The sequence below is a fragment of the Calypte anna genome, chromosome Z (genome assembly GCF_003957555.1).
Source record: "Calypte anna isolate BGI_N300 chromosome Z, bCalAnn1_v1.p, whole genome shotgun sequence".
Classification (NCBI taxonomy): Eukaryota; Metazoa; Chordata; class Aves; order Apodiformes; family Trochilidae; genus Calypte; species Calypte anna.
In genome coordinates, this window is record NC_044274.1 from 40609051 (window position 1) to 40633029 (window position 23979).

The 23979-nt window shown below is 39.7% G+C and overlaps 1 protein-coding gene across 1 annotated transcript in view; it reads left to right on the top strand.

The window, feature by feature from the left end:
- SLC24A2 (solute carrier family 24 member 2) overlaps positions 1-23542 on the top strand; it is a 101702-nt gene extending 78160 nt beyond the window's left edge. The window contains exons 7-11 of the mRNA XM_030467231.1: positions 191-279; positions 13467-13595; positions 20616-20705; positions 21150-21316; positions 23155-23542. Coding sequence (XP_030323091.1) covers positions 191-279; positions 13467-13595; positions 20616-20705; positions 21150-21316; positions 23155-23404 — 725 coding nt within the window. The 3' untranslated portion in view covers positions 23405-23542. The remainder of the gene's footprint in view (positions 1-190; positions 280-13466; positions 13596-20615; positions 20706-21149; positions 21317-23154) is intronic.
- The last annotated feature ends 437 nt before the right edge of the window (positions 23543-23979 follow it).

Here is a 23979-nt window from a genome sequence, read left to right on the forward strand (position 1 = left end):
TGTAATTCAAAATGTATATTTGTCAGATGAAGAAAGAAATTTCGTCTCTCTCTTTTTAAGGCAGATGTTGGTTGACATTCACTATTTGACCATTTACACAGACCAAATAAGTTAAAGCATTTTCAACAATAGATTTGTTCTTAATATTCCTTCTGTTGTTTTCTACTCTGATTTATGGATGATGCCAAAGAAAAAAGTGCAAAAGTGGAAGTTGCAGTAACACCACCAGCTGATTCAGGACCAGTGCAGAATGGAATCGCCCACAACGTTGATGAAGAGGTTAATACCTTTTTCATTCTTCTTTTGATATTTATACTGGTAAATATATTATATGCTTGATTGTGCATTTCACTGATCGTATACATCTTAATAAGAAGAAGCTGCTAATATGAATTGTCTACAATATACTTAGTCTTCATTCACAAACAAAACCCAAGTCTAGTTTGCTATATATTAAAGCTCGTCTGCCCTTCAGCTTAAGGTAAGAGGGTAGATGTAAATGTGTTCTTTTATAAAATGTATTTTAATATATCAGATAATGTTTTGACAGCCTTTAATGCAGCTAATGGAAATTTCTTGTCTGATTATCACCACTGCACAAAACCTGTATTCTTAAGAGGATAACCTGTCATTTTGTGCTTTCTGGGATAGTTAGAAATAGTTATAAAAGAGGAGCTGCACACAGACGTCTTCATCCTGCCTTCTGTTATCTTGAGACAAACAACAAATTAAGCTGAGTGGGTTGTACTAAAAAAATGTTTCTTTGACTCTTATTGCAGATGGTTAAAATCTGCAAAAGAAGTAATTAAACACTTTAGAGTATTTTAACATACACCTTTTGTAGATAATGAGTAAGTGCATAACTGTGTCTAATTCGTACAATGGCTACGGAAATAGCTATATGGTTGAGCTAGCTTTTTCCCTAAATAAATTGTAAATCTCAAGAGTATTTGACTGCAAAATTTGGCACTTCCAGACCTTTTTAAAATGTCTTTCAATTTTTTATTACACCACCTGCACCCCAAGTAGGCAAATAAGAGGAAAAATGCTGCTGAATCAATTTTGCTAAACCTGGGCACTGCTCCTTTAGACTGAGACAGCAAAACCTGAAAGAGAGAAAGTCTTGTTAAAAATAATCCTTGATTCAGTAGCTTTTATAATGGTTTTATTTGTACAGTTTACTTCTTAGTATACTCCTTAGGCTGTATTGCCACAATAAAGTTACTGCAAGGTCTATACCATAACATGGACTACTCTGTATTAAAAGTGGGATGAACTTTGTTACATTTACATACAGCAAAATCATGCAAAAAAAGGGTAGTAGCCATGTTTTGTTTTGAATTGTCCCAGGTTTAAGTTTTGGTATTTTAGTTGCTTTCCCTTATTTATCATTTAACAAAATTGTAAGTCTGAATTCAAGGTCCTCTGATTGCCTTCATGAACAGAGCAATACCACTATAGGTGCAGTTCTTTCTATGAAAGGCTTTGCAAGCCATAACAAAAATCAGGTGTGTGAGTAATGGAGTGTGTTTGTGTCTGACTGCTGCATCCTGAACACAATTATCCCTCACTAGGAATATAATTTGTACTGAAACATGCTTGCAACAGGGAAAGTTTATCCTTTTTTTTCCTGCGAGTCTGGAAAAAAACCTGCAATGTGTAGTCACGTACGTTTTTAGGAAGTGTTCTATTGTCTTTATTTAGCTGAAGGTGGAAAATTACAAGATTATTTTGGCCAGCTGGTGTGTTAGTGCAATAAATACTGGCAGATAGCTTTACTTTTTTACTTTTTGCAGATAATTTTGGTCCCTGGGAATAGAAATTGAGAATAAGAATCAAGAGTCTAAAAGTTATGGATAGTTCTTGGTATCCTGAATGATAGGTAACTATAATGACTCTCCCATGCAAAGGAGAGCATAGTAGAACATTAAATTACTTTTTCTGTTAATCTAAGTTAGCAGTTAACTAAGTGTGTCAGACTGACATGCCACTTAAAGATCTTTGTCATCCCAGCAAAGCATTACTCTTACAGAAATGAGATGAGTAAAATCTGTGTGACAAAAATTCTCAGGACCATACTGAAACACTCAGCATTCACTCATGTCACTCCAGTCTACAAGAAGGGCAAGAAGGAGGACCCGGGTAACTATAGACCTGTCAGCCTCACCTCCATCCCTGGAAAGGTGATGGAACAACTTGTTCTTGTCACTATCTCCAGGCATATCAAGGACATGGGGGTCATCAAGAGCAGTCAGCATGGTTTTATCAAGGGTAAATCATGTTTGACTAACCTCATAGCCTTCTATGAGGAAATTACTAGGTGGATAGATGATGGAAGAGCGGTAGATGTGGTTTATCTTGATTTCAGTAAAGCATTTGACACCGTCTCTCACAGCATCCTTGTAGATAAGTTGATCAAGTATGGGTTTGGTGATCAGGTAGTGAGGTGGATCAGGAACTGGTTGAAAGGAAGGAGTCAGAGAGTTGTAGTCAATGGGGCAGAATCTGGTTGGAGGTGTGTGACTAGTGTGACACACCTCACACTAGTTGGAGGTGTGTGAGTCCCTCAGGGGTCGGTACTGGGACCGGTGTTGTTCAATATCTTCATCAACGACTTGGATGAGGGTATAGAATGTACCCTCAGCAAGTTTGCTGATGACACTAAGCTGGGAGGAGTGGTTGACACACCAGAAGGCTGTGCTGCCATTCAGAGAGACTTAGACAGGCTGGAGAGTTGGGCAGAGAGAAACATGATGAAATTCAACAAGGGGAAGTGTAGAGTTTTGCATTTGGGGAAGAACAACACGATGTCCCAGTATAGGTTAGGGGCTGACCTGCTGGAGAGCAGTGTAGGTGAAAGAGACCTGGGGGTCCTGGTAGACAAGAGGATGACCATGAGCCAGCAATGTGCCCTTGTGGCCAAGAAGGCCAATGGCATCCTGGGGTGCATTAGAAAGGGTGTGGTTAGTAGGTCAAGAGAGGTTCTCCTCCCCCTCTATTCTGCATTGGTGAGGCCGCACCTGGAGTATTGTGTCCAGTTCTGGGCCCCTCAGTTCAAGAAGGACAGGGAAGTGCTTGAAAGAGTCCAGCACAGAGCTACTAAGATGATTAAGGGAGTGGACCATCTTCCTTATGAGGAAAGGCTGAGGGAGCTGAGTCTCTTTAGTTTGCAGAAAAGGAGACTGAGGGGTGACCTCATCAATGTTTTCAAATATGTAAGGGGTGAGTGTCAGGGAGATGGAGTTAGGCTTTTCTCAGTTGTGACCAGTGATAGGACAAGGGGTAATGGGTGTAAATTGGAGCATAGGAGGTTCAAGTTGAATATTCGAAAAAATTTTTTTACTGTAAGGGTGACAGAGCCCTGGAACAGGCTGCCCAGGGGGGTCGTGGAGTCTCCTTCACTGGAGACATTCAAAACCCGTCTGGACACGTTCCTATGTGATGTACTCTAGGTGGCCCTGCTCTGGCAGGGGGGGTTGGACTAGATGATCTTTCGAGGTCCCTTCCAACCCCAAGGATTCTATGATTATATGATTCTAAGGTTAGAAAGATAAATTTTAAGTTCCGTTTGGATCCTGTTCTGAGAGTCCAACCTCACCACTGCAGTGAAATACTTTTGACAATTTTTTTAACTTCAGCCAAAACAAAACCCAACAAAATCCAGATAAGAACAACTTTTAGACTTATGTTCTCAGAGGTCAGTAAGGGATGACATAGCCTGGTGTAACCTGTTAGTGTGTACTTAAATCAGCCTGTAGGCTATATGAAAATTACAATGGACTCTTCATAGAGCTCAGTAGTTTAATAAGGAAACTGATCTTTCGGTGTAAGATTTTTTTTTTCAGGTGAGGTTGTTCAGTGAAAACAATGAGGGAAAAGCAATCCTAGGCAATTGCATCTCACTGCAATGTCCACATGCTATCATTCTAGACTGTAACGAAGTAGTTTCTGAGATTTTCAGAAATCCACTATGTCAAGCAGCCTCATTACTCAAGACAATGGTTTCCATTTCAAGCAACTGCATGGCAAGGAGGAAAAATTATTTCAGGAGTACATTACTTAGCAATGCCTTGCTTTCATCTCCCTTTAGACATTTTAAACTTTCACTGAGGAAGGGTTTGGAACTTTTATGTTAATTTCTAACATAATGTTATTATAATGTTGTTATGTAAATTTTATAACTAATATGTTAATAAGGGCATTCTGAAAAATTCTTATGCTGTATCAGAGGTGGGATACATCATTTATCCTTAGTGAAATTACAAAATTAATCAAGCAGAGCAGTTTGTAGCTGATGGAGGAGTGATTCTGCAGATTTAGCTCCATCAGTCTGAAGGAAAGGATTTTGGAGGTCTGCTGTCACAATAAAAAATAGCAATCCGATAATTTGAGATGGCCCATGCTGGGTTCCTCACCATTGGGATTTCTAATTTTGTCTTCTCCAGTGATAACCTGACAGATGCTGCTATCTCAGACTGCTTTCATTATTGATATGCTGCAACCTATATAAAAGCACAATTAAAAAGTGTGTATTCAAATTTTTGAAATGTTGTAATGAAACCATTCACTCATCCATGTGAAAAATATGATATCTCATATCTCTATGATACTTAGGATCCTACTTCCCTGTGAGGATTCTCTGCCTACTTCATACTGTACTGGGACCCTTCCTCAACATATTGCCTGGCTTTCTGTGCACAGCTTCCTGATAGACCTGCCCAAGCTGTGGCATCACCCTGACACTAACACTGGGCTGCTCAGTTTCCTTCTCCCTTGTACATTGCATTCATGGACACTGATAGGATTTCTCCTGATTTATGGAAGTGTAGGTAATGACTGAATCACACAGCATTCATGTGTCCTTCTTCTCTGATGAAGATTAGAATTTGAAGAGGGGAAATTTGTTCATTGCCTTCCCCCACTTTCTTTCTAGCTTTTCCAAACTTTATGCAGACACCACATAACCCTTGGAAATAGTGTAGCTTCAGAGACAATGATTATCAGTTCTAACTGCAGGCACAGGATAGTATGACAGACAGTATTCATCAGTCATTTCTTCTCTTTAAAAAAATCACTCATTGAAGCTCAGGGACAAGAATAAATTCATTACAGCTCAGGTCTGATCTACAAATATGCTTGAATTTTGGTATTTTTGTGGACAATTATTCTCCATTTTACACTGAGAACATAATTTTCTTCTGCTCCATGAGTATAATTCAATCTTGATTGGCTTGATTTTTTTGATTATTTTTCTTTTGTGTGATGCAGAAGGAAGTACTGTAGTGTCAGAATTTCTCAGAATAATAATGTCAGAATGACATTGCTTCTCTCCAATTTTCTGCTTGCGCATGTCCAAAGACAAAGTTTTGTGATATCTAAGCACTGTTCAGAAACTGCCCAAAGAAAACTTACTGATAGTGTCTCTGTTTCCCAGTGATGACAATTTAGAACTGAGAAAATTAGGGACATTGTCCATCTTGAGGAACCAACCTCCAAATAGGTTATTGGGAGGAAAAATGTTGTCCTGAAAATTGTGAGCAAGGCCATAAGTGTATTCACAAAGCAGGCCATCAAATATTTGTAAAACATTTTTGCAGTCAGAATATAGAAAACTTGCACAGGGATTTAATTCTTTTTCCTCCAGAGAGATTGTGGCTGCCCACTCCCTGGAAGCGTTCAAGGCCAGGTTGGATGGGGCTTTGAGCAACCTGGTCTAATTGGAGGTGTCCCTGCCCTCCACGTGAGGAGGCTGGAACCAGATGATCTTTAAGGTCCTTTCCAAGCAAAAAAATTTCTGATTCTGTGACTGTCAAGTTTCACTATTATCTTTATGCTTTTCCCTCTTTCAAAACAAGCATAGTCATATTCATGGTTTTTCTTACTTTTCAGTGGTGAAGATTATGGTGCCTGGGTCTAGACACAAGCATTTCAGTAATATAGAATTCTGTACTGGAGTTAGAATTGTATGAAAATAGGTACATTAAAATTAAGTTACCCACTAGTAGAAAGAGAATATGCAAATAAATCCATCTTACTTATAAAACACATATTCATTTAAAAGTATGATGCTGACAAAAGGATCTTTGTGCAAAGAAGTTCTCAGGCTAAGATTGCAAGAAAATGGGAAAAATAGTTTTTAAGTTCTGTTTTAATTTTCCTGCATTTGCAATTTAAACTTCTTTTTTAAAAAAGCATAATACTCCAACTACTATTATTTGGGTTTCTCTATGCCTCTCCTGATTTCTTCATGGTTATTTTGGTCATCCGTATGATTCAAAACTCCTTTCTTCCAATTCTTTCCTCCTTTCCTTCTTTTCCAAGGTTGCACAAGGTTGAAATGCTTCAAAGGAGAGGGAAAGACACTGTAATTGAATGACTTTCACAAGGTTTCACTCATGAATTAAGTGAATTTCACTTCATTTCCTTTTTCCTTTTTCTTTTTTCTTTTTTCTCTTTTCTTTTTTCTTTTTCTTCCAGTTTCTTTAATTGTCCCTTCCATCCTGTACTGCCTTGCTTTTCCTTTTTTCCCTGGGCCCTTAACTCCATTCTGACTCTACACTCCTCCAGGAAACATCAGCTTGCCCTCTTTGCTTTAAAGTGATTAAAGTGATTACAGACATTAACCAGAAAGATAAAAAGGAGGTTAAAGAAATGCACAGCAGTGGTCTAATTAAAAGCCCTGACAATTTAGAAAAAGATTTACAGAATCACAGAATCAGCCAGTTTAGGAGGCACCTCTGAGATCATCAAGTCCAACCCTTGATCCACTCCCACTGTGGTTCTCAGACCATGGCACTGAGTGCCACATCAGTCTCTTCTTAAAAACCTCCAGGGATGGAGAATCCACCACCTCCCTGGGCAGCCCATTCCAATGCCTGATCACCCTCTCTGTAAAGAACTTTTTCCTAATATCCAGCCTAAACCTCCCCTGGCACAACTTAAGACCATGCCCTCTTGTCTTACCAATAGCTGCCTGGGAGAAGAGACCGACCTCCCCCTGGCTCCCACCTCCTTTCAGGGAGTTGTAGAGAGTGATGAGGTCTCCCCTGAGCCTCCTCTTCTCCAGGCTGAACACCCCCAGCTCCCTCAGCCCCTCCACACAGGACTTGTGCTGGATCCCTTCACAGCCTCCTTGCTCTTCTCTGGACCTGCTCCAGCACCTCAATCTCCTTCCTGAATTGAAGGGCCCAGAACTGGACACAGGACTCAAGCTGTGGCCTCACCAGTGCTGAGTACAGGGACAGAATCCCTTCCTTGGACCTGCTGGCCACGCTGTTCCTGATACAGGCCAGGATGCCATTGGCCTTCTTGGCCACCTGGGCACACTGCTGGCTCATGTTCAGCTTCCTGTCAATCCAGACTCCCAGGTCCCTTTCTGCCTGGCTGCTCTCAGCCACTCTGTGCCCAGCCTGGAGCTTCCCATGGGGTTGTTGTCGCCAAAGTGTAGGACCTGGCACTTGGCCGTGTTGAACCTCATCCCATTGGAATCATCCCAACTCTCCAGTCTGTCCAGGTCCCTCTGCAGAGCCCTCCTGCCTTCCAGCAGATCCACACTCCTCCCAACTTAGTGTCATCTGTGAATTTGCTGATGATGGACTCAATCCCCTCATCTAAATCATCAGTGAAGATATTGAACAGAACTGGGCCCAGCACTGATCCCTGGGGGACACCACAGGTGAGCGGCTGCCAATTGGATCAGCACCGTTCAGCACCACTCTCTGGGGGCCTCCAGCAGTTCCTAACCCCACACAGAGTGCTCCTGTCTCAGCCCTGGGCTGACAGCTTTTCCAGGAGAATGCTGTGGGAGATGGTGTCAAAGGCCTTGTTGAAGTCCAGGCAGACTCCATCCACAGCCTTCCCCTCATCCACCAGGCGGGTCACCAGATCATAAAAGGAGATCAGGTTGGTCAGACAGGACCTGCCCTTCCTAAACTGGCTGGGTCTGATCCCCTGTCCATCCTGTAGGTGCTGTGTGACTGACCCCAGGATGATCTGCTCCATGACCCTGCCAGGCACAGAGGTCAGGCTGACAGGCCTGGAGTTTCCTGGGTCCTCCTTTCATCCCTTTTTGTGGATTGCTGTGACATTCATCAACTTTCAATCATCTGGGATGTCCACAGTGAGCCAGGACTGTTGGTAAATGATGGAGAGCATCTTGGTGAGCTCTTCTGCCAGCTCCCTCACCACCCTGGGGTGGATCCCATCTGGACCCATAGACTTGTGAGGATCCAAGTGGCCCAGCAAGCCACTTTTCAAGACCTTGGGCAACAAGATCAGCACTGCCCTGATGCTGCTTGCAGAAATTCAACGAGGCTTTTCAGAAAAGATTCCCAACAAATCAATTGTCCCAGACAGTAAGACTCATAAGATACTGCTTCCACCGTGAGCAGCAGCAAATCCTCACTTTGATAAAACTGGAATCCTCCAGATGACAGACAGCTGTGGTCTTCTTCCCTAAGCCCCTAAGCAGCACTGCAGGTAATACCTTATCCCATCATACAGTCTATAAGATGTTCCTGCTTCATTTGCAGCCCCAAATTGCTTTCCCTCCTGCTGGATAATGCATCTTCCTCAAGGATTTTGTTCTACTTTCAGCATTCAGTCTCTTAACCTTCACCAGGTTGCCACAAGGGAGAAGACTTATATAAAACTTCATAGAATGGTGTTAAGCATGTATAAGAAAATGAAAGAAAACTGAAAGGACACTGACAGTATCTCATTAAATGCTTTATAGAGTGCCCTTCAAAGAAATTATGCTTCTGAGAAGTCCAATTGTCTCCTTGCCCTCTCCCCCGCCACATTCTTCACAAGCATTTGATTGTGTTCAGTCATAGTCATTTTAACCTATGGCTTTCCCCAAAATAGCTTCCAATCTGAACACCTTTTCCTCCCACCTACACACACGCGCATGCACACACACGCATACACACATGCGCACACTTTTACCTGTTTCCATGGAAACCCCACTGTAAAACATTTACATGCCAATTGTATTAGAGATAACTTTTCCATGAGAATAGTAAGGCAACTTGTGTGTTTTAGGAAAATGCCACTAATGCTGTATTGGTTTTGTTTTATATAACCTGCTTACATGAGCAACAGTGTGGCAAAGCTTGCTTTGCCTTCCCCATCACAGCGGAGCAGGAAGGTGCTCTGAGCTTCAGGACAGAGGCCATGGTGGGGATGGATGAATCTCCCCTTTCCCAATGTACTCATTCCATTTACACCAAATTAGCACGATGTGAATCTCAGTAGTAGTGCTGTGTTTGTTGTCCCAGGCCATGATTCTGGACTATACTAAACATTTCTATTTTGCAGAGAGAGGGCAGAAGAGATCAGACCAGCCTTTGCTGTAAGGCCATGATATATTTCAGCATGCCTGGTATTTGTTTGATTGATCACTAAAAATACATTTTTCAAAGCCTAAACCTTTTTTCAGTTGCCACATTCAAACCAAAGTAAATTCCTGCATCTTGTTTGCTCTTTGTAACTTAATGAGAGGGACAATGACATCAAAAGGGATCAATCTTTATTTTCCCAAGGCTTCTCAGTTGCCTAGTCTACATTTTTTCTGCTTTACACCAGTCTGACTTACTCGAAAACTAGGACAGTAAAAATGGCATGAAGGCTTATTCTTTAGATCTATCTACATCACACTATAGCTGCTTGCTTCTCTTGGTGAGCTGACTGCAGTTTTGACTATTCAATTCAGAGTATTTCTTGTGAAATCTCTGCTACTAACATGGGCATAAAAAGCTGCAAATCAGCTCCAGGAGCTGTGCTTTCAGGTATTTGTACAAGACCCCAAGAGGCAAAAAGTGGCTTTTTTGAGACATTTCACACTGCAGAGTAGATTCATGTAAACTACCCACCCTAAGAAGAGTATTCATACATGCACAATGCATTGTGAAACCTCAGGAATTTACTTATATTCCCTGCTTGAATTCTACTAAAGAGTTCATGAGGAAAAACATTGTTTTTTCTCTTACTTACCCCATTGCTCTACTAGCTTAGTAACTCACCTTCTTTTACAAATTTTTTTTTCCCAAATGACAGGTAGGAGAAGATAAATGAGCAATCCAATAATCCAATACATAATAAACTAATAATGAACTAAATAATGAACTAAAATAATAAACTAATTCCTCTTTTAGTAATCTAAAAGCAGAAACTTGACACTGTTCTGTAAGTTGCAGTACAGTGCCAGTTGCCTTTGTCCTCTGCCTTTCTAGTGAAATAAATTAAAGTAGATTTGCTATTCTAGAAAAATAATCTCAATTCTGAGAATCAGCAATTAGCTCTGAGACAGTTAACATTCTGAGATATCATAATTTTCCTTGATTTGCTTTTGTGAGTAGTTGGGCAGAGCTCTTCACTTCCCAGAATAATTAAAAAAAAAAATAGAGCTTAACAGTCTTTTGCAGCACTATCAAGCAAATAAAGAAATGGGCTACTTATCGGTGGTACAATGTCTATACAAAAGCAAATTGAATTGCAAATAGTTCTTCTCTGCAGTGTTCTTTCTTCTGGAGTTGTAATGGTATCTCTGTATTGTTTAATGATATCAGAAGTCAAAATGCACAAGAAATGCAGAAACATGAGAATTCATAGTTCAGCTTTTCAGTTTAGTTGGGCTAACAGAATAAGCCTCATATTTATAATTCATATGCTATAGCTGTTATACCATATGGACTTGTTGGTAAATAGTGGCCTATTGAGTATTTCAGAGAAATTTGTGGTTCATTTTATTTGTTTTCCATTTTGCCTTACTGTCAGGAAAAAAGTATAGCAGGGTAGTTTGATGTTGTGCCAGAAAAGCAAATGTTTTTCATAAGCTAATACAAGCATAAGCATCCATGGAGACAATGATTTTATGATGTTTGCTAGAAGCAGTGACTACATTTTGACTTTGGCAGATGGAGTTTGATACAAGCTGCTGTTTATAAACAGAACAGTTATTGATGAAATGCCACCATATGTTTCTATTGTTCTTATAATGTGAAACACAATATAATTTCCTACATGTGGAAAACTTTTCTTGGAAGATTCGGAAAACTTGTCAGAGCAAACCAGTAAGAAATATCTTCTGTGGATTATAGACAAGTATTAGGTAGATGCCCTTGGATAAAGAACTTGAGAAAGATGGAGGGTCTAGAGATTTGGCACCTTTTTCATTGTTTGTAATGAGTGACATAGAATTTTTGAAGTAGCAAGAAGTTATGAATATAAACAGATTGGTTTAAAAGAAAATAATATTTTTTACGGAGGTTTAAAAGAGAGCACAGGGCTAAACAACACTTCTAATCTCAGTTCTCCAGCGTAACTATATTTTTATCATATATTAATTATATATTTATAACTGTATTTTTTTATGTTTAAAGAGGTACCCTACTAAACCTGGTAGAATATGCAAAGGGAGCATTCCCCAGAATTAATTTGGTTATCACTACTGATTAATTCTGCACTAGGATATGAGTATACATGCTTCAAATGTGTATGTAACAAAAAGCAGTACTGAGCACAACCAGGAAAAAACAAGGATAGAGTAATAAAGAATGGAAAGAATTATGACAGCTAATGAGAATTTCAGAGAAACATATTAATGGCTATTAATATGAAGGTCTAAAGCACCTTCTGCCTAAACCTTTAATTTGTTGAAAATGAAAATATATACCACATTCCAGTACTTCTTCCCCGAGTGCCCACGTCTGACTGTCTCTCAAAGCAAGATACTAGTAGGCCCTTGTTTTGAAATCCATAGAAGCTAGATTTGCAAATACATTAAGCTTCCTTACTTCCACTTATTTTTGTAAGGTCAGCATTTGAAAAGAAGGGTGCTGATTTCCAGATTCTGAAATAAGAAATGGAGATCCAGTCTGTAGCACCTGTAATTCATGCGGGAGTTAAACCAGTGAGACTAAGTTTGCCCTACAGCACTGTGGACTCAGGCTTGGCCTTATGTTTTGGGGATAACTCTCCTGGGGAGAGCAGCACAACATGAATGTTAAAAGGTCTCAGATGGAGCAAGGTTTCTCAGGAGACATCTGGCAGATCTCCATTTGTAATTCTTTGTGCTCCATTGCCACAGCCACATCCATTGACTGTGTGGAAAGAGCTGCATGCTGGTACAGTTCCACACGGACCAGCTTAAGTATTAATTTCTATACATTTTGCAGACTTGTGTGCAGACTCAGACTAATGTAAAGCTTTTGTTTTGATAAAGTACAGCTGTTAATCATGGCTAATCTTTAAAGATGGCAATTCAGGAAGTACTTTGTAACAGTTCTGTTTATGAACCACTCATTTACGGATCTTTATTCCAGCTGAGTCCACTACTTGAATTATATGCAGGCCACTCAGAAAGAGTTACCTAGGCAACCCTTCAATTGGTCCTTTTTTTCTGAGATTTTACCTCAGTCATCATATTTCAAAGCTGAGCATCCATTTCAGATTGATTTTCCTGCCACAATGGGAGAGAAATGGATTTGGTTTTTGGAAGTAGCCCCACAAACTTCTTCAGTCCCCCAGAGGTTAGGCTTCAACATTTGCAGAACTGAAATACAGATCATCCTCCTCCTTTGGTAAAAAGCTGAAAGCTAAAGGAAAAAGGTAGCCTCTTAAGAGATGCTCAGGAGCCTCTGGAGTAGCCTGTGAAGAGTGAGAAGTTGTGCCTACGTACATTCAAAACATCTTTTAATAAGGATACCTATTATGACACTTCAGTGTCATCTTGCAGTCACACAACTTTGGAGTTTCACAAGAGGATTAAGAAGTATAGTATAAGGGTTAACAAAAAGTTATCTGCTGTTAACATCAACACATAACTGTCAATGTAACTGCTGCCTGTCAATGTTTTAAGAGGAAAGTAGGAGTTTGCTTCCAGTCTATCAGTGTCAGGTGATACAGTCATGGTGGAAGAGCCTGAGCTAAGACTTGGGCTTGGTTCAGGAGGTACTGATCAGTTCAGCTAGCTGAGTAGTTGAACAATTCAGGAGTTAATAACCATGGAATAATTAAGCGTAATAATTAAGAATTACCAACAAGTAGACAATTTTATGACCAACACCAACATATGGTGACATTTTATCAGTAGCTTTATCCAGACCTGTTTTAATCCCTGACTAGTGTAGTCTGAATTCCAAGGGAGAGCCTGTGAGAAATATGAGAGGCACAGGGTTCCCCTCCAGGATGAAGGCACAGCACCTCAAGGGACCAGCATCAGTGTCAGCACAGCTGCAAACAGATGTCCTCAGACAGCTGCACTCCAGGGATACCATACTGTGTGCCCCCAGATTTTTTTACTGTGTCCTAGCTAATGTTGTTAGGTAGGTATGGTGCTAATGCCATGTTTTCAGACCCCATGGATTCCCACCAAAACACAACACAGTCCTCAGGATTCTTCTTTAAAGACTCCCTAACCTCATTCCTCCACTTGAATATTGTTCTCAGTGTGGCTTTTCTTACAGGATGAAGAGGATGAGGAGCAGCCTCTCAGCTTGGCCTGGCCTGACACCCCACGCAAGCAGTTCACCTACCTTATTGTATTTCCCATTGTTTTGCCACTGTGGATTTCCCTCCCAGATGTCAGAAATCCTGTAAGTAACTTGCTAGAAGTCAGTGTGTTCTGTACAGCAGAGTGGTTCTCTAGCTAAATGCCAAAAAAAATGAAGTTTAGTGGATTTATGTAAAAATAGAGCCAATGTTTGTTTTTTTTTAATAGTTTCTCCTTTGAAGAAGACATCACAACATCAGTCTTCAAATTCTCAAATGGGTGCTTATGGGCAACTGGTTGGTAATAGCTGTACAAAGATTGCCTTTTGTACTCACTAATGCTTTATGACATAAAGTGAAAGCTCTTTAAAATTCTTTGAGGCCTACAAATACACATTTCTAGATTACCGCTGAAAATCCCATAAGTGCCAAGGAAGTCTGTATCTCTGTAGTGCCCTAAAAATTACAGTTAGAGCAATTTTACACTCATTAAAATTTCTCTGTGGTTCAAAAATTACAATACTTGATTCTTTGAAATGCCTGCTCTACTAGACCTTTGTCTTCTATTTGCCATTTTTTAATTTTCATATTAGAACAAGATACCAAAGTCCTTCCATGTGTAAAATACTTGCTAGTTCTTTTCCCAGCTCAGCTTGAAGTGATGTGATAGTGATTACAAATGACTTACTGTGTCCGTTTTTCAAGTCTTAACACTTTTATATTCCCATATACAAACAGATCTGACTGGGGAGGCTCATGAAAATGAAAGAATTCTTTACTAGTGTTTTTAATCTCTTTTCCTTTCTGGATCAAAAATATATTTAAAACTGCTGCAAGAGAGGGATACACAGTTTATAAGGTTCTAAACTAACACCCCTAATGCTTTTTTTTCTTAACACAAACACTGAAAAACTTCTCCATCCCACACAGTAAAAAACTTCAATTCAGTGCAAGAAACGAGGTAAGTAAGACCTCTGGTTTGTTTTTAGATAAAGCTTTCTCAAAGGACATAAACTGACATTTTCCTTTCCAACTTTAAGCTTTCTTTTAGGTTTTCAAACAACTAGATAAACACTTTTTGCTTAGTAACACAAAGAGCATAATACACAAATTACAAGATTCAAAACTACCATTGTAGTGTTTTTCATAATTTGGCCCCAAATTAGCAAGTGCTGCTAAGAGGTATGTACTTGCATAATTTTGAAAATCTGAAGTTGACTTCAATAGACATATAGACTTACCCAATATTCTGTACTGTATAATTAAGAACAGTTGTTACTGTAATAGTTTTGGAAAGCTAATTTCTCAAGATGTTGCATGCAACTGTGTGAGGCATGAGATTATTGACACTGGTATTGTTCACAACAGAACCAATGTGTGAACATCCAGCAGCTAAAACACCCTGCTGTAACACAAAAGATAAGCACAGCTGTATATGCCAGATACATCGATGGTCAACAGAGTTTTAAAATTATATTCACTGAAAGGAATACCTGTTTACACATTAGAAAAAGAAATTTAGTTTTAAATTATATGTAGTAATAACAGAAGCGATAACAGGCTGTGTCAGTATGACAAGCTGCTTATTTTGAATGTTACTGTCAAAGAATTAACCAGATGGTTGCATAAATTAAATTTTCAGGGATGCTTCATTAGTGTAAATTATCTCTAAAATATTCCCACTTATGCCTACAGACCACTCCCTTTATTCTCTTCTTAAGAAAACCAAAACCCAATAGCATAGTTCAGGGTGTGCAGCAGAAAACAACTTTCCAGGAAATCCATGAGGTGAAAGTTAAAACAAGCCTTAATACTTAATATAGATTACTTAAATGGATGATTAATGGATACTTAAACAGATAGGCCTACCACGGGGGGCTTGATTTGCATATACTGTAATTATAGACAGAAACCCAAATTCTGCATCAAATTGCTCAGATTAGCACGTGGCTATGAGTGTTTGAGTGCTATATACTGATTTGAGGGACCAAAAGGAGCCTCCGACATCCTCTGGGGGTGTCCGCTTTTCAAAAATGAGTTCTCCTATCCCCCTAGAGCCTGTTTTTAAAGTCTATTTTTCTCTGCGGAAAACTCTGTTGGACTGACTTTGCTTGTTCTATACCATGCTATACATGGCTCCGTGAAACCCAGAAGATAGGGAAAAATTATTTCATGCACTAGGTCTCGGATAATAAGGTGATCAAACTCCTTGCTGCCTTCAGCTGTGGTGTATAGATTTGTAAATTTTTATATACTTAGAGTAGATCGCATATTACTTGAACTAATTCCTCAGCTGATTCAATAGCTAACATGCTTTAGGGTGTTTAGTGCCTCGGTAATACCTGCTCATATTAAACAGGTATGTATGAAAATCCTTACTATAAAATCAATAATGTCACTGGCAGTACACCAGAAATAGCTGTGCCTTTGGGGAATTACGTATATGACTTTTTGTTCAGGTGTTTTGAACAATAACAGGTATTTTTCATGTACTAATAACTCATATTCCCAGTGGCCCTGCATAGGCTGCAAACATAGCTGCCCACCTCTTTGCAGTAGGTGATGATGTGACCAAGGTGGCCAGTGACCAGTGGCAGATACTGAGCACCATGATTTTGTTATAGCCATAGTGTACTGTCCATCCTGTTGTGTTACAGGCCAGAAAAATGGCTATCACTGGACTCATATGGGGCAGGTTTTTATATCTCTGCAAATTCCCATTATCAACAAAGAGGTACAGCTTACATGAACTCTTGTTGCCATACAGAGATGCACAGTTACCAAGGGGACAAGGACAAAATGTTCCTGCATAGATCCAGTTACAGGAGCAGGTTCTGAGTAATCAGATTTAAGCACCATCAAGTATAAAAGAAAAAAGCTTGAAATGCAGATGGATTTATAGATGAGATCAACATGTGGGTTGTTTAGGTTAAAAGTAAAGATGTTGGTAATAATACAGGCTAAAATTAAGACACTTGCTTTGGAAACTATTAACCACTCACTATCTTTCAGGATCAGGCTCTTAGAAGAAAAATCCTCATACTTGGATCATTCTTACTACTGAGAGTCCTGTTTTTCAGAAACTGGCATGAAATCAGTACAGAAGTATACTAAGAAAGATGTCCTTAAGATTGCTGATAGACAGGAACAGTACCAATCCAACCAACCTACAGTGCAACTACAAAATCCTTTCCCTTTTGTTAAAAGAAAATACCATGCAAACTGAATGAGCCATAGGTTTTCTCATCTGTTACCATGATCACAACTGAACCAACTGATACTAAACTGGGCTCTTTGTCTTTACAAGGCAGCCATCACAACAGCTACCAGAAAAGGTGGGGAGAAATACTGCTGTTGGATAATTCAGACTAATTCTTCCAGGAAAATGCTTAGAATTGGCAGCTCTCTATATTTCCAAGAGCTAGGGAGTTGCAATGAGATGCATCTCTAAAAAATGCTGTCAACAGATACAAAATAATCATGATTAGTATTACACTCTGGAAATAAAATCCAGCATCCAAAAAAAGAATCTGCACTCTCATTATTGCTTTTTAAACTTTTTCATCTACATGCAAATTATATAGCAGCATCTATGGAGTCCATTCTTGATTTCACCACCTGTAATACACACAAGCTTTAAGTTTTGCTCTTTTTGAGTTTAAATGTTCCCCTTTTAAAATAGATAATTAAACTGTTAAGCCTATTAAAGTACTCTTAATCTTGAACTGCTGCTTATCAGTTAATTTTACTGGGAGAGGATTGACTGAGCAGGCTAGGAATACACACACTGCAAAGTTACTGAGTTGCAATTCTTAGCCACACATACTCTGTGGGTGTCTGACTCAGATAGACAATGTCTCATTATTTTACGAGACCCATTTGGTATATATAATCACACTGGCAGAGAGTTATTGCCAGCTCTTGCTGTATTAATTTTGCATAAGCCAGTATATGCTTGTATCTTGAGTGCTGTATAGTGGTTATTCAAATTGCACTGCTGTGAGATGGTCTGTAAAGATTTTGTGACCATTTACAACAAACTTATCACTTCATCATTGCATTTGTCATATGGCTTGCCAAAAAACCCCATCTTTTACAAGAACATCAAAAATACTGAAAGTTAAAGGAGCTGACTACAAAGAATGGTGAAAAAGAAGTGCTTGCTATGTACTTTTTTTTAAAAAAGGAATTTCTCTTTAGATTGATTTATCCCAATTCTGTTCATGTTCTGATCACTATTTTAACATCATTTCAAATTGTATTTCTTCTTCAGACTAAGGTCTCCTGTCCCCCAAAGCATATTAAGTTTTTATTTTAAAATTAAAGTCCATATGATCAGAAGTTCATAATCACATTTTCTGATCTGGTAAAAATTTAGAACTCTGTGTCAAATAAAGTAACTGTGAAGAATTAAGCAGATCAACGATAATAGCTTGGGTAATTCTAGAAACAGTGACTGTGACAGTAATAGAATTTATGTGAAAAGGATGTCTGCAGGTGCCACAGTAGCTTTTTATGCCTGTATTTAAAGATAATGTATTTAAAACACATGCTGGAATGATTTTCTTACTCCAAGAGCAGCTTAGTAATTTATTTATTATCCGTACCATATTTAATGTATGTTCCTATTTATATTAAACCATAAAGTTGTATAGATTTTGTTAGTCAAGTTTACAAGCTCAGTTTTCAGGAGGGTGTTTAGCACTATGAAAAGTGACCCCAAGGGAGTGAGAAAGTATTCTATAGCACAGCCTACACCTGCACCTGCTGCTAGAGCAGATATTGACCTTTTATTTGTCCCACCTTGCGATGAGTGTGTACAATTGCCATTGCTGACCCTACCTTTTTTCTGTCAGTAATGACCTGATTTCATTCTATTTACATCAGCAGAAGTTTACACATTCTCAATGTGCCATGGGCCAGCTTTACTTTTTCCTGATTCAGCTGACACAGTATGGTGTCATTCCCACATGACCAGCCCTAATGGCCATCCCAGTTCACTGACCACCTCTTAGTCTAAAGCCACCTGTGCTGATCAGTTCCTAAATATGACTTTATACTGACCTGGGTAAGCTGAATTAGCAAAATCCAAAAAGTATTTTCTCTCCTACAGTCATGTTCTAGGAAAGCCGTGCAGTCCTGTCTGCTCCCACACCACTTAGGAGTGAGGCACAGGCCAGTCAGTCTCCTGGTGCAGGAAGGGTACATCCTGCAGTGGAAAGGGGAGCAGTCAAAATGTGGGGCCCAAAACATCTGTAATCCCATGCCAGAACAACAGTTGGAAGTGGATTGAGAGAGGACTTACCAGGAAGAGGTAGTGCAGGTTGGAGCAGCAGCTGGAGTAAGAATCTAGAGTGGTACAACTTAATTCTACAAGCAGCCCTACTGGTTAATCACGAAAATGTGTTGGCACATCAGAAGTCATTGTCTGGGGTGAGGATCAGTGTTCAGAAGGTCAATACCCATTAAGGATGTGGTTCTTTCAAGACTGTTAGCATACACTCACAGTACAATTTTCAGTTTAAGCACTAATTTGATTTAGACAGTGATTGCCTGGATAGTACTGCAGTCATGCTTCTTTCCTGCAGTAGTTAACTTGATCTCTTTTTTATTACAGACACTGAGCTAGTCAATAGGAAACATGGATGTTGTAAAAGACGAAAAAGAACAGAAACCAACATAAACTGTTAATCCAAATATAACCCATTCATTGACTACAAGAATTCTGTCTATTCATAGTCTGACATTAGTAAGGGAGATATTGAAACCTAGAATGGAATTATGATATCTGTGTTGATATACAGATTTTTTAATTAATTGAAGGGCCTCAGGGGTGTGATTTACATTTTTTTTATAACAAGCTTCTCTACAAAATAGAGCAAATATGTGCTTAATGTAGCTTCTGTTCTGAGAAAATGGGTTGTTTTCCCAAGAAAGTAAATGGCTAATAAATTTTGGATGTGTATTTGTTTGGCTTTTTCATATGGTAGGCTTTGTTGGACTGACTGTGAAAGGTGTTGCACAAAGTTATTGATCTGTGAATGAAAGGTACAATTACCTGTTCTAACAATTTGAAAACATTCTTTCTGAGTAAGTATGAAGCTATTAATAAATGTAGAAGCCAAACCACCATTCAGCTGAACACATATGCAAACTGCATCGTAACAAAATATGATACAAATGACAACCCAAAACTTGCCATTCATCAGACAGGTTCATAGAATCATAGAACCATAGAATTGGCTGGGTTGGAAGGGACCTCAGAGATCATCAAGTCCAACCCTTGATCCACTACTGCTGCAGTTACCAGACCATGGCACTGAGTGCCACATCCAGTCTCTTTTTAAATATCTCCAGGGATGGAGAATCCACTACTTCCCTGGGCAGCCCATTCCAATGTCTGATCAGCCTCTCTGTAAAGAAATTCTTTCTAATATCCAACCTAAACTTCCCCTGGCACAACTTAAGACCATGCCCTCTTGTCTTGCTGAGAGTTGCCTGGGAAAAGAGACCAACCCCCCCCCTGGCTACTCCCTCCTTTCAGGGAGTTGTAGAGAATGATGAGGTCTCCTCTGAGCCTCCTCTTCTCCAGGCTGAACAGCCCCAGCTCCCTCAGCCTCTTCTCATACGACTTGTGCTGGAGTCCTTTCACCAGCCTAGTTGCCCTCCTTTGGACCTGCTCCAGTACCTCAATCTCCTTCCTGAACTGAGGGGCCCAGAACTGGACACAGGACTCAAGCTGTGGCCTCACCAGGGCTGAGTACAGGGGCAGAATCCCTTCCCTGGACCTGTTGGCCACACTGTTCCGGATACAGGCCAGGATGCCATTGGCCTTCTTGGCCACCTGGGCACACTGCTGGCTCATGTTTAGTTTCCTGTCAATAGGTCAGAAGGTATCATTTTACAGCTGAAGCAGTTGGAAGAATAAGGCATTGGTAAGCATACAGCAGTGTGGGGATTCAGTTTCTTAACATTTTAAAATTTTATTTTGATTATCTGATGATGATCAGAATAGTTTATCAGAGCAAGTGATCAGAACAAAATGAGAGGCCACGCCAATAGGAGTATTACACACACCAGCCTTTGACATAAGTGTTCACTGTTTCTCTCTGTTTCTGTTTCAGGGGTCAAAAAAATTTTTTCCTATTACCTTTTTTGGCTCAATCAGCTGGATTGCATTTTTTTCTTACTTAATGGTCTGGTGGGCACATCAGGTAAGGAGGTGGTACTGGTATAAAATACTAGCCCTACATCATGTTTTCAACTGTGAAAGATCATTTATAGTCAGAGTAAATCATCTATCTCATGCTGAGTAGCACTTTATTTTAGGAACTGCAACTGTGGCTTAAGTAAATCATTACTCAGTAAATGGAAAGTAGTTCAGAGAACTGTGGTTGTCCTGACTGCAGGACTTGTGATAATTCTTGAAACATCAGGGCCATCAGCAACCACTTAACAACACCTACTGGTTCTCTTTGACAACTTATCTTTCTCTTGAAACATGGAAATCTGTGAAAACAAGTAATCCTCCAATCTGGCCTGTATTCTCCAAGTTAGTTGGCAAGCTCCAGGTTAATATTCCTGGTTAAACAAGTTTACAGCAGAAGATACTTCTTCATGGCAGGATGTTTTTGTTGTTTTTGCTTAAACCTTTCTAGGTTGGAGAGACTATTGGTATTAGTGAAGAAATCATGGGATTGACTATTCTAGCTGCTGGCACATCCATTCCTGACCTTATTACCAGTGTTATTGTAGCACGCAAAGGTCTGGGGGATATGGCTGTATCCAGTTCTGTTGGAAGCAACATATTTGACATCACAGTGGGGTAAGTGCTACAGCAAGAAAATTGTATCTATTTTAACATGTCTTTTGTTCTTCCCATCTAGCTGTGGGTTTGCCAAGGTGTTCTACAATAACCTCCTACAGTTGATAACTTAAAAAAGGAGCGTGATGTAAATATGCAGCAGGTGTTACTATCTGAACTGCTTAGAAGTTTTCAGATGTTTTCATGGCAGAATTGTTAAAAATTTGTTGCCCAATTCTCTCTTTCATAGATTGTAAAGCCACCCAGGCAAGTAAATTGCACTCTAAAAAGTATGCAAGAGCATTGCTGCTGAAAGGGACTTCTGAAGTTTTTTTTATTAATTTAGTCATCTTGCTGTTCTTTGCTTGTGTTGCCATTCATTGTGCTTACACTAGAGCTTTCTTTTTAAATGATGATCAGGAACAATTCAGTCTTCAGTATTCTTTGTGTAGCTCGTTAGGCTTTTGTTAACAAGTGACCTCTTTATATACCTGGCAAGTCCCAAATTAAAAAACAATTTGCTAGTTGCACACAGTGTATACCTCTCACACTGTGAAGCAACAAAAGATTGTGCAGAAATGTGCTATTTATACCTTACTGCTTCATGGCAGCTCCATGGGATAGTGATGTGTGGCAAGAAGTTGGAAGTCAAATTCCTTTTTAATCTTCTGAGACCAAGCTCGACCAAGTCCAGAAATGCTCTAGTCTATGCCCCAGTGATTCAAAAATGTGCAGGAAATGTACAGACAAACTCTGGCTTTATTCTCCTATTCCTATCTTCATCACAGGACAGAAACCCTGAGAATCATGTCTATACTCTCAATTTCTCCACCTTTGGTTGTTTCTTGCTATCACACGCTCCAAAGAACAGCAATAGTTTCACACAGCCTCACCATGGCACAGATCATGGTTTTCTGCACAGGAACAAAAAGGAATTCTGAAGTTAAACGGGGTCATAAACGGCTTTTTTTAAATCCACCTGATAGCTAAAGGAAGTAAGTGCCATTGGGCACAGCAGTAACTCTGGGCCACTTTTTTCTATCAATCCAGAATTTTTAATCCACCAGATAGCAGTAACAATCTGCTGGAACTGGTGTATTTACAGCAGACATTGTACAGTTGAGCTCTAGGCTGGTTAGTTAGTACTGATGCTGTAATAAATTATTCTTGAGATGCTTATTCAAAATTTGGATGTTGTGAGACTCTGACAGCTCTCTTCATAATTTCTAAGCCTGCTAAGCTCCATTCAGTGGTTTAAGCATTTATTTCAGCTTGTCATCTTCCAGAGGGATGTTGCCTCATTCTGTGGCATCAGAAATGAGAACTGCAGTGACAGCAAATGCAGAAACAGCAACTAAACTGGAGTTCAGTTGAAGTTCACATTTTAAAACAGGTTTATACAGCAAATGTGGATAAGGGTTTTAGCAGCTAAACTTTTGCGGCAGTGCCTTGCATGGTGCTGGTTCTTCATGGCAAGGACATGTCTCTAGGTGATGCACTCTGCTGTAATGCAGGCTCTTGGAAAGAGATAAGTAGATTCTTCCACAGATGGCCTGAAATCCAGAAACAAAAGACTCTCCCTGCTCACAGACATAATGCCAGGTGATTTGTCATCCAAAGGATATATAACTCACTAACAATAAATAGTGGAAGAACTGGAAGCCTAAATCTGATTTGTTCTCCCCAAGAACCAACCACAGGCAAGGAGAAAAATTAGATTTATGTACATATTAGAAGAGTTCATGACTCACTTTATGCAGGAAGCCTCTGGTTGTAATTTGAAGTGCCTTCAGAAACTTTCTAGTGCCCCTTTCAGCACCTCTGCAGTGTTTCCAATTTATTTTTCTGTTTCTTAACAGCCTTCCTCTTCCGTGGCTCCTGTATGCTGTGATTCACAACTTGGCCCCAGTGGCAGTCAGCAGCAATGGTCTGTTCTGTGCAATTGTCCTCCTTTTCATCATGCTGCTTTTTGTCATACTCTCCATCGCTTTCTGCAAATGGAAGATGAATAAAGTCCTCGGCTTTCTCATGTTTGGGCTTTATTTTGTGTTCCTGATTGTCAGCGTCCTCCTGGAGGACAAAGTGATCCAGTGTCCTGTCTCCATCTAGTGGAAAGTGCTGTTTCGAGAGAAAAAAAAGGAGAACAAAACAAAACAAAACAAATCAAACCTAAACTAAACTAAACTAAACTAAACTAAACTAAACAAATAAAAACCATAGATATTTATTTAACGACGCAAAACAAAACAAAAAAAAACAAAAAACAAGAAAAAACAAACAAAAAACAATACAGAAAGAAAAAAGAAACAGAAAACACACAGCAGAAAGCTTCTATGAGGATAACCCGCGGATTTGTAAAATTTCCTCTCCCTCAATTTTAAAAGAAAGAAAGAAAAAAAAGGACACAGATGGTGGATCTCAGAGCTGCAGAATGACTTCTGCTGGACAGTGCAGCCACATGTGAAGAGCTGAGTTCAGCTGCACTGGGGTTTTCTTTGTCTGCTGCAGGACATCCTGGCTGCTCAGTACTGGACGTGCTGCACACACATGGAAGCAATGAGAGCTCCTGCTTCTCCTGTGCCTGTGGCACATACCCACAGACTTCTCATTCTCTGTAGCAGAATGCACAGACACACAGCAGGCTCAGTTCTCAAAGCTCTCATCTTCTAAGGGGAATGCTAATA